The following is an 11,524-nucleotide window of genomic DNA, read 5'->3' as shown; positions in this document are numbered from 1 at the left end:
TATACAGTAAATGTATAACTGGTCGGCACTTTGGCAGCTTAATGAGGCAACTGCATAATAGTATCCTTTCATCACATCGTACAGTACAGAGTTAACAGCCAGAATCTCGTAACTAAAATCATGTGTTATGATATCAAACTTTAGATTTCGTTTTTTCAGTTCACTTCAAGAAAATAAAAATGGTGATTTCCCCCAATTAAAAAAAAAAAAGACATAGTTCCTTAAAGATTGTATAAAGTTGTTTTTGTAAAATAAATCAGGTTTTTTTTCAGTGTTTTTTATTTGTTTCAATGGACATCCCTAGCACATCAACCGATATAAGTTTTACAAAGAGAAATGTGTTCTCTACAGAAGACAAAATTAAAAAATGAACAGAAAAACAACATAAATACATTCGTCTTTCAGCCTTCGTTTTCAGGGCGTGTTTTGGGGCTACATTTAGCTTAGGGAAGCTAAGCTGGGGGAAGCTGGATGAATCAGCCTCTATAGGCCCTCTATAACTCAGCCAAGGGCCCCAAATTTTGTTGACATGTGACTATCATTCCCTACATAACCAAATGACTTTTAACTATATATCAATACAGGTATAAGATCCATCATCCAGAAACCTGTCATCAAGAAAGCTCAAATGATCTCCCATTTTATCTGAATCATTCAAATTTTTAAAATTATTTCCTTTCTCTCTGTAATAATAAAACAGTACCCTGTACTTGATTCAAACTAAAATATAATTAATCCTTATTGGAAGCAAAACCAGCCTATTGGGGTTATTTAATGTTTAAATTAATTTTAGCAGACTTAAGGTATGAAGATCCGAGTTTTTTTTGTGATTCGTGCTAAAACCTACATTATGTTGTTAGATGTATAATGTCATCCTGATTTGTTTATCTGCCACCAGACAGACACTAAGATATGAGGTACAGGCTATGTATATAAAGTTTCTTTTAATCATACTTTGCGTTTACACCTAGTTGGTCTCATATTCTATGCTATGTCTTAAAGGACATGTAAAGCCTACATTTTCCTACCATTTATTTGTTGGGCAAGTCTTCCCTAGTCTACACACTGGCTAAATTTCAGTATGGATTCCATGCTGAAATATGTTCAGTTTGACAGTACTGACAGGCCAGCAACCTTGAAAACAGCAAGGCGAGTTGCAGGTAAAATGTAGTCCCTGTGTAAAATGTATAATGAAGCAATAGAATTCTTATTGAATCAAATGCAATTTGAGTGTAGGACTGGCCAGATATGGGATGACTTTGACATAGTTGCCCAGCTTAAATATATTGCAATATATGGACAAACAATCCCTGTTTTGTTTAAAGGGTAAGGCATTTTTTAGTGCAGAGTCTTGTATTTGTCTTTGTGAATTTGGGGTCAAAGCCTCATTGCAAGTCAATGGTTAAAAAATTAGTGGTGAGCACAACTTTCCTTTTTTGTTACTGACAGGCCAGTGCCAAGCATTTCGGCAAATGCATAAAGGACATCGGATCTGCCTTTTCTCCACTTGCCTTTTGCTGCAAGGTTCCAAGACTTCTTATGTACCGCTGGTCAGTCTTCATCATCTGTTTTCCATGGGACCCTGTCCTGCATGGTGCAATCTGCAAAACAATTCATGTGAACTCTATTAGCAGTTGTTGCTTGCCCTATTTTATGTAAACACTAGCAAATATATATATATATAATATATCTACGGTATATATAACTGTTTTATGCAAACTGCTCAGGAATAATAGGAATCTGGCGAGTCTGCTCTTTGCAAAAATGGGAACAAAAGCTAAATTAAAATACTTGCACATCAAATAAGACCTTTGTTTCATCATATAACACCATTATTTCCATATATATACACTTTTTTATATTTATTATACATTTTTTATCTTTTTCTTTAATTCTGGAAGCAGTCTATCAAATTGCAACTATCAGACATTTTGGAATATTCAAGTTACTCTTCACTATCCCCCTCTCAGCATCTGTCTCTCTTCACACAGATTTGGAGGCAATATTTTGGCGGCTGTTGGCACAGGTACAAATTTGGGGCTATATTTTGGCTGCTGTTGGCATAGTCACACGGATAATTGGGGCCAGTATGATGGATTTTTAGCTGCTGCTGGCACAGATACAGATTGGGGGTAATAATATGATGGATTTTGCTGTTGGCACGGGTACATATAGCCATATGATGGGTGCTGGCACTGGTAAATGGGGACAATGAAGAAGGGGGGCTAATTTTATGTGGCTGACTGATAGCAGCTGGCACGTTTATTAATTATATCTGGTTATCTGGGCCACAGGTGGGGCAACATTAGTGACTGTGCTGTGACTGGGGGTTGTCGAGCTAGATCTGATTAGTGTTATGTGTGTGCTGTAATTTAGGGGTACGGGGCTGTTCATAAGAATTCAGTGTGCCTTAACTGTAAATCATCAGGCTGTCCTCGGACTGGGCCTCAAACCTCACTCCTTGTTGGTTATCAATATACCATTATCTTAAAGGTTTAATCGAAGGCGAACTACGACTTTTATGTATTATACTGTGCGGAAGTGTGGCCTGATTTCTGGCATCCATTGCTTTCACTGTTTGTTATATAATTTTTTTAATTACAATACTTCTTATGTATTTTACCTTATCATATATATTGTGATCAGTCATTTCTTATTACAAAAGATTTTATTATCTTATGATGAAGATGCAAGCAGAGTACAATTCCAAGCCAGTCCAACTACCTACCTTACATATTTATATTTATATAAATTGAAAGTTTCAGTCATGAATGTGTTGTAAGCTTTCTTTATTAAAAAAACATAATGTTAAATGGGGGGAGCTGATTGAATCCCTTGCCTAGGGTGCCAAACTACCTTGGCCCGGCCCTGGTGATAATGTTTACTAAGTAACTTTGAGTTACATGTTAAATGTTGTTGTTCAATTAAAACCTCCTTCGATCCTTCTTTGGGACAAACTGACGTAGGCTCCGCCTGCTGGGGGGTTTAACCAGCAGAGGAGGAGCTAGTTTCCTTTCTTGTTGTGTCCTGCCTCCTAGTAGTAACAGCTATACCCCATTGTTCCTTGTGTCCCCCAAACGACTAGAGAGAAAGTGATTTTACGGTGAGTACACAAAATCTCCTTTTTAATAAATTGTATTTAGAAAGTTTCTTTTTTCAGTATGATGAAATGTATATTAAATTTTCATTTTCACCATAGTTCCCCTTTAAAGTCCACACCAGGTGGAGTGTTTATGGCTGCATGCTTTAGCATCCAAATCACAGAGCATACATACAGCATCCAATTAGAACAATTTCCAGAAGAAACTCTTAGGCACTTACTGATCGTAGCAGCTTAATGAAGTATCACTGTAATGTTTGTACGGGTCTTCTTTGGACAGTACAGAGAAGCACAGCCAACAGAAGTTTTCCTTACATCTTGCACAACACATCCTGTTGCAGCCGTCCACTTTCTGTAGAAGTAAACATGAAGTGGTTACTATTTAATCAAATTATATAAAAAAAAACAACAGGCGTAACACAATGTTCCACGGGACATGGAATCCAACAAGATGGGTACAAGTATCACAAATTAATATTCCTAATCAAAAACTGAAGAGTTGAGGACCTTTCAGCAGTGTCGCCATCAGGGGGGGCACAGGGGGTACAATTGTACCAGGCCCGGGCCTAAAGGGTTGGCCCGACTGTGCTGAACTTTTCAAATTTGCCGTGTCCCCCTTGACAGCGCTGAAGTCATGCACCGAACCAATGAAGAGCCAAAGTCCCGAAGCGCAGAAGACTCAAATGGAACCGAAGCAGTGAAAACACCCAAAGCCATGAAAAGACCTGAAGTTGAATTCCTGAAGCCACGAAAAGAGCCAAAGCTGAAGCCGCGAAAAGACCAGAAGCCGTGAAAGTAGCCGAAGCTGAAGCCCTGAAGCCACGAAAAGACCCGAATCCAGGAAAGGAGCCTAGGTAAGTTCCACTGAACACCAATGTGTTTTTTTAAATTTTATTAAACCCCTGTCCACCAATGAATTATGTTAATACTATATAGGCCCCTGGCCACCAATGTTTTTTAAAAATATTCTATGGAGCCCCTGACCACCAATGTTGCTTTTTAACTTGTAAGGGGGGGGCCATGGCCACCAATGTTTTTTTTAAAACTTTTATGGGGGGCCCTGGTACCAATGTTTTATTTTTAACTTATAGGGGGGCCCTGACGACCAATGTTTTTTTTTAACTTGTAGGGGGGCCCTGACTTTTTATAACTTGTGTGTGTGGGGGTTTAACAGTTTTAGCACTGATGTCTGTGTGGCCTGGGCAGGATCTGGGGTGGGGCTTGGACTGAGGTGGGTGGGGACCAGGGGACCCAGAAAATGTTGTTGTACGGGCCCCATGATTTCTGATGGCAACCCTGCCTCTCAGTATATCGCTGGACTTGCCTGGACATTAGCTTTACAGCTTGGGCACAGCTTGGTATTCATCTGCAGCCATTCAGAGGATTTCATCTCTATTGCTTTTATTATCAAATCTTTGCCATAGCGTCTCTCCAACAACCTCTTACCAGCCTCATCTGCCTCCACGTATTCATCACGCACTAAGAGAAGCTTTTCTGGGGACAACATCAAAAGAAAGCCAAGTGAAATATACTGCTTTTATTATATATATATATATTTTATATATATATATATATATATATATATATATATATATATATATATATATATATATAATAAAGTAGAAATGACCAGCAACACCGAGTTCTTTGGTGAAAAAAATCAAAATGTATTCAAGTTACAGTATATGGCTTTACATGTAACTTGAATACATTTTGATTTTTTTCACCAAAGAACTCGGTGTTGCTGGTCATTTCTACTTTATTATCTATTTAATTTACCTTGCACCCGAGGTAAGCTGCAAAGGCGGTGTGCTGCCCATTTGGAATTATTACATATATATATATATATATCTCTTAGAAAAATGGACCCGCAATCTTTCATTTTAGTGAAATAAATCGATGTGCTTTATTCACAAATTCATCTCCAACGTTTCGGTCCTCTCTGGGACCTTTTTCAAGGATATATATATATAGTGAATAAAGTAGCCCCTCATGTAAAATATAGGGATATTATAAGTTACCGAGGAGTTTCATGACCATATAAAAACACGAGGCCGAAGGCATGGAACTCAGAGGTAACTTCTAATATCCTTATATTTTACATGAGGGGCTACTGCCTATGCACTTTCTTTATTCATTAACCCTAGGGTTGCTGACAATGTGTTAAACTCACTGGTATTGGTCTTAAAAACGCAAATGACTCAGAAGCCACTAGAAATAGAAAAATAATGTAAAAGTAAAACATGCTTAGAGAAGTGCCATTTTTGGGGGGGGGGGTTTAGATCCCCTTTAAAAGGGTTCACATTTCAGTATGATGTAGAGAGTGATATTCTGAGACAATTTGCAATTGTCTTTCATTTTTTATTATTTGTGGTTTTTGAGTTATTTCGCTTTATTCAGCAGCTCTCCAGTTTGCAAGTTCAGCCATCTGGTTGCTAAGATCCAAACTACCCTAGCAACCATGCACTGGTTTGAATAAAAGGCTGGAATATAAATAGAAAGATAAGTAATAAGAAGTAGTAATAACAATTAAATAACATTTGTAGCCTTACAGAGCATTTGTTTTTTTTTTTTAGATGGGGTCAGTGACCCCCATTTGAAAGTCAGAAGAAACAGGCAAACAACTAAAAAACTTTAAAAAATAATGAAGACCAATTTAAAAGTTGCTTAAAATCGCCTATTCGATAACATACTAAAAGTTAACTTAAAGGTGAACCTTTAACACATGCCAAATGAATGGTTAGTTGCTGTGTCATTTGGCCACTTACATCACATGAATGATGTGGATGATAAAGGGGAAGTTTACTTTTAGGTTCAATTTTAAATTGTAGAAAGCTTATTATAAGCATTAATTCATTTAATCTTTATTTTTTTAATTATTGCCATTCATATGGTGCCTTTTTTCTAGCCTGCAAGTAAAAAATCTCTCTGCAAGTTTTAAGTCTAAATTAAGTTTTAAGCCTAAAAAACAAGTGTGAATAGCTTAACCCATGCCACCTGCCCCTACTGTGTTGCTGCCACCTTTCTTACAGCCCATCTTGCCCAGTGCACCTAAAAATAAAGAGCTGAAAAACAGACACCTTCCAGGCTGTAGCGTTCATTGAGGGGGGCGGGCCCTGGTGCGTGACGCCCCCACCATACCGCCGCATTTGGCCGCAATTTCAGCGGCGAACGGACTGTCGGGGGGCCCTGAGGGGGTGCGGGCCCTGGACCGCTCGCACCCCTTGCTCCCCACTGCTTCCAGGCACGGACATACCATTTTGCAGCAAAGAGAGGATCAAGGTTTGGTTTTAAATTAAGGTGACTGGCAGTACACTGGCTTCTTCACCACAGCGAGTCCTTCTTTTGAACTACAGTCTGCAGAGGATACTTAGCACTCTTAGGAATGTTTCCGTATTCAAAGACTCAAGCATGACGTCACCTCCTGACCCGGCTTCTGAACGTAACATGCGTGCCTCCCTGCCTGCCTCACTTTGCCTTTTATTTATGGAAGTATGGGCCAGATAAAAACGACACTGCTTCCCCCTCCATGTATAAGCCACACCACTCATATTTTTTAACATATCCTTTTCATGCTTCTTTTTTTTATGTAGCAGGGGGGTTTGGTAATGAAAATCCACCTATGGTTTCAGGCAGGACTAGGAGCCATTACTTGCTGGCAAGAGTGTGGGGGAGGGGAGGGAGGAGATGATTTCCGCCCGGTGCCCGGCCATAAATAAATTATTAAATAAGCATAACGGGAAAAAAAGACAGAAAAAAACCCCAAAAAAAATTCCCCTTAAAAGTGCGCCCCTCAGTAATGGCGCCCTAGGCAGCCGCATACTCTGCCTACCCCTAGTTCCGGCCCTGCCTGGAATTCAAAAATAAGCACCTGCTTTGAGGAAAATGGGAGCAACATACAAGGAGTTGGAGAGCAACATGTTGCTCAGGAGCCACTGATTTGGTATCACTGACATAGACAGTCAGGGAGGGTCACTGACACTTGACCTTATGAAGCACTTGCCTTGGGTGCCAGAATGCCTTAGTCCATGGCAGCAGCAGATAAAGGGGTCACTTTATATTGCTTTTCAAATGATTAAGGAGCCCCCATTCTGCCCATGGTAATATTTACCAAAATAAGAACCCATCCCTCAACTTATTCCACTAACCTGATGTTATATTACAATATGAGACTGCATGGTACACCTGTTTGCAGTTGGTACAGAAAGCGTACTTGCAGCTGGAACAAATACCCATTTTGCCCCCAGGCTCCAGCATGACTGGAGTTTGGCAGCTGGGACGTGGGCAGTACAACACATCTGCCATCAAATCCAGACTGGACTGCAGTAGAAGACGGTCGTAGCGGCTGAACAATTCTTCCCCAACCAGCACCTTCACCTGCAGACAAAGAGATAGATACTGTAAAAAAATATTCACCATTTTCTGTCCTTCAACCTCTTCTGTTCTTTGGGTATCAGAGACAAAAATCAGCTTATTTCATCCTGCATTTTATAGGAAGATGTAGAGAAACAGGTCTGCTCCTATAGTATCCTGTGTGTAGCTGCAGGGACAGGCACAGTGTAGGCCTGAGTGCAGCTTCACGAAGCAGAGATTGGCCTGAAAATGCATGCTTTCCCGTTTTCCAAACCGATTTCCGCTTGGTGTAGCTGCATTCAGGCCGAATGCACAGGAGAGAATAGGAGCGGATCTGCTTCTCTACACCTTTTCTGTTCAGTTCAATAAACATCAGAAATAAAATATTTACTATACAGTGGAACCTCAATTTTAAATCCCCTGATTTCAAGTTTTCCCTCATTTTACATTTACATTTTGTTGTTTTGTGGCCCCACCTATATATTATTCATAATACATTTGCCTGATTTTACAAAATAAAATTTCTGGTCCCCTGAAGAACGTAAAATGGGGGATAACTGTATTTTCTACTTTTTAGCTTAATTGAAGCCTAAACTTTAATGTCCCTCTCTCTCTGATGTTTCGGGTTTAGCAGCTCAGGAATCCGATGAACAACTGTTATAATTTGCTGCATTATTTAGTAACATTTTTCAGTGGTATCTGAGGGATGTTTGCAACTATTATATTGATTATAACAGCTGCCTTTATCAAACTCAGGGATCATGCTCAAAAAGGCCAAAGATAAGGAAATGTTTCAAGTAATGAGTCGTGACCCCCCCCCCTTCCCAGAGCTGTTCTAAGGAGACATGAGAAGTGAAAAACAAAGCTAACTTAAATTTCAATATTTAGTCCTGCCAAATCCTGCAGGGATTCAACAAGATCACCAGCTAGCAGGGCTGTCTCAACATAATATTTAGCCTAGCAAATGTGAATATACCTCTCTACTATTCCCTCTTTTGAAGATCCCTTTAGCCATGATGATCGCTGCTTTAACCCCAGACATGCCAATATGATCACTTTAGAAGATGGAATATAAGCTTTGCATTAACCCCTGATATACAGATGCAACCACATTCTGTCCAGCTAAATGATGAAAATGTAACCTCCAGATAAAGATTAATAAATGAAACTGAACTTGATGCAGTTACCCTGAATGTTACTGTGTGGCAGTAGGCATTTCATAGGAACCCTGTCTGAAAACAAGACTTTTAACCCTCTCTGTACCTGGAAGAGGTAGCAGGCAGTAGCACTAGTAAGAAGGAAAGAACGAGAGTGGAAGGAACAGAAAAGCCAATGAACGGCCCTGCACCCCACAAGCCTTATTAAAGAGGTTGTTAACTTTTAGTATGATGCAGTGAGTGATATTCTGAGACAATTTGCAATTTGGTTTTCATTTTTTATTATAGCTTTTTATTCAGCAGCTCTCCAGTTTGCAATTTCAGCAATTTGGTTGCTAGGGTCCAAATTACCCTGGCAACCATGCATTGCTTTGAATTAGAGACTGGAATATGAATAGGAGAGGGATTGAATAGAAAGAAGAGTAATAAAAAGTAGCAATAACAATACATCATCCATGCTGAGGTACTTCACGTACAAAGGTCTAAAAGTCTGACTGAGGCCACTGAAACCTGTTCTGTAGAGAAGTATTGGCCTGTTGAAAAAAAGTTAGAGATATAATAAACTGGGGAACATACCACTGTAAATGTGTTACCTGTGCAGGTGAAGCAACAGAAGGACACTTTTGTTCAGGACAGTTAAGAGCCTTGACCTGCCCATCCTGTATCTGAACTGTATAATAATCCTTAAGGCATTCGTTGCAGTAGACATGCTGACAATCCTTAAAATTAGTGCACTCGCTGCCCAGCTTTTCTGAGAAGCAAATGTTGCACATATATGATTTACTATCAAAGCACTTCTTCTGCTGAGCCTCATTAAAGTCCAAGATGCACTCAATAAGGGCAGAGACAGATTCCATGTCCTGGATAGCCCGGTCGTCCCTAATCTCTGCTTGTGCTGGGCCTGTGGCACTAAAGGTATCAGCTATCTCAGAGTTATTCTTTATACCCGCAAACCCACAAACTTGTATTTCATATGGTGAGTTAATCTTCAAGTACTCCAGAGTCTGCTCCTTGAGAAATTGCATCCAAGCAAATAAAACAACACCTCCTGTGTATTTCTCCCATAGCTCATCCAATCGATGACACAGATGGGTAAGCTGAGATAAACAGAAACACAAAGTTTATTGATGGCTTGTTTTCTCCTACTTATCATCTCCATGCACCTTCAACTAGGCAAAATCTAACTATAAAATGGTTTAGAACAATGTTAACCGATTACAATTTACTTGTTTATGGCACTTTATTAGGCATCCCATAGTGAATATAATCACTAAACTTGGACCCCAGGCCAGTGCTCCTTTTCACTGAAAAATGCACCAGCCTGGGTACTTTATATGGCAGGGCCATACCACCAAACTTCCCAATAAAATTTAGGTATTACACTCATATTAAAGCAAAAGTAGCAGCACAGACCTCACACAGGCAGTGTCCCTGGCTGGTGTGTTTTTTCAGCAAAGATGATTGATGATATTCACTGGGGTTGTGCGTAACAAATTGCCACTGACCAGTGCAGTCAATTTTACTTTCCTTTCCTTTTAAATACTTATAAACAAAATAATCTACTGGTAAATTTGATAAATACCAATGCTTAATTAGTTGAGATGCTGGGCCCATGTTACTATATAAGCAGGTGTGTTTTACCTGGCTTGGAGAAAGCCACTTGCAGCTAAGTGTGAAGGCTGGAGGTTTAGTGGATGGGTATCCTGGAGGCAGCTCAAAGTTCAGTATGATAGGAGGTAGGAAAGAGACAATACCCTCAAAGCTTCCGATGTATTCATTAGATGCACTGTCACCTAAGCACAAAGTACAAAAAGATTTGAAAGATTCAATATGAACACCAATAAATTCCAACTGTTTTATTTTTACCTATAATTAGATATCTGTGCTCTAGTTAGCCACATATTTGTTCATTCTAAGAAAAACATACATACAATATAGATCATATATAAGAAAAACACAGCCCATCTAGTCAGTTCATTTTCATTAGTTAAAATGTATGTGCAAGCTATGGAAACCATGATGTACATATATCTTAATACTCTTTAGGTACATAGCAGAGTAGGTTTGTTCCAGACCCTCCCTGCTGTTCTTAATCAACTCAGGGCCCAACAGGCTCTCAGGTTACGCAAAGATAACATCATATGAATCTTTGTTTTGTGTGATTTTCGGACCATGTGTGGATTGTCTCAACATTTCTCGTGCCATGGTGATAGGTCGATTAGTCGATCTGACTTGATATCGCCAATACATGCAGAGAAATTTTCATTAGCTGACAGAAATCTTTTAACCTGTCCGATTGACTAAATGACCAATAGCCACGGTACAAAAAATGTCGGGACGATACACACACATTCCGAAAATTGTACGAAAGTTCGATTCATGTACAACTATATCGTTATGTCTATGGCCAGCTTTAAATGGAGTTAAATCAGTCAAGTGCTTCCCTTCTCCACCTGCCGCAGGTACTGCAGTCACTCGGTGCTACTGTTTTATTAATAGTCTCGCAATAAATGTGCTATATTATGTGCTAACTGGTTACAGAGAACCCCAGGAACAGGAAAACATGCTAACGTGAATGGCCAATAAGCACACATCGTCTAGAGAATCAGCATGTAGAACACTGAAGTGCTTATATGAATATCTGACTCACCTTTTATGGCGACATTAAAGTTTGGGGGAAGATCTAGACAAATGCATATTTCCCCTCCTGGTGCAGTCTCTGATCTCTTGAATTCATCTTCAGGGTATATACTAGCGAGTGCTAGCAGTTCATCCTCCTGCGCTTCCTTGTCTTCTCGTGACATTGGTTGTCTGTGGTAATAAATTAAGCACAATATTCGCTTTCATTATAAATAGCGTAAAGAGCAAATATGTTTCTTGCCACTTGTAAAAGTAAAAACTCATATAGATTAAT

The 11,524-nt window shown here is 39.5% G+C and overlaps 1 protein-coding gene across 4 annotated transcripts in view; it reads right to left on the bottom strand.

Moving 5' to 3' along the window:
• Window positions 1-833: 833 nt before the first annotated feature.
• Window positions 834-11,524, bottom strand: part of rnf14.4.L (ring finger protein 14 gene 4 L homeolog) — a 48,566-nt gene continuing 37,875 nt past the window's right edge. For 2 of the 4 annotated variants that reach the window (XM_041585262.1, NM_001096157.1), the window contains 7 exon segments: window positions 11,261-11,421; window positions 10,252-10,403; window positions 9,204-9,707; window positions 7,249-7,477; window positions 4,425-4,594; window positions 3,322-3,452; window positions 834-1,601 (listed from right to left, as the gene is read on the bottom strand). In XM_041585262.1, coding sequence (XP_041441196.1) covers window positions 1,562-1,601; window positions 3,322-3,452; window positions 4,425-4,594; window positions 7,249-7,477; window positions 9,204-9,707; window positions 10,252-10,403; window positions 11,261-11,421 — 1,387 coding nt within the window. In that variant the 3' untranslated portion in view covers window positions 834-1,561. 4 annotated transcript variants of the gene reach the window in all.

This window comes from Xenopus laevis, chromosome 3L (genome assembly GCF_017654675.1).
Source record: "Xenopus laevis strain J_2021 chromosome 3L, Xenopus_laevis_v10.1, whole genome shotgun sequence".
Classification (NCBI taxonomy): Eukaryota; Metazoa; Chordata; class Amphibia; order Anura; family Pipidae; genus Xenopus; species Xenopus laevis.
Note: the sequence above shows the minus strand (reverse complement) of the source record. Positions and strands in the feature narration are given on the sequence as shown.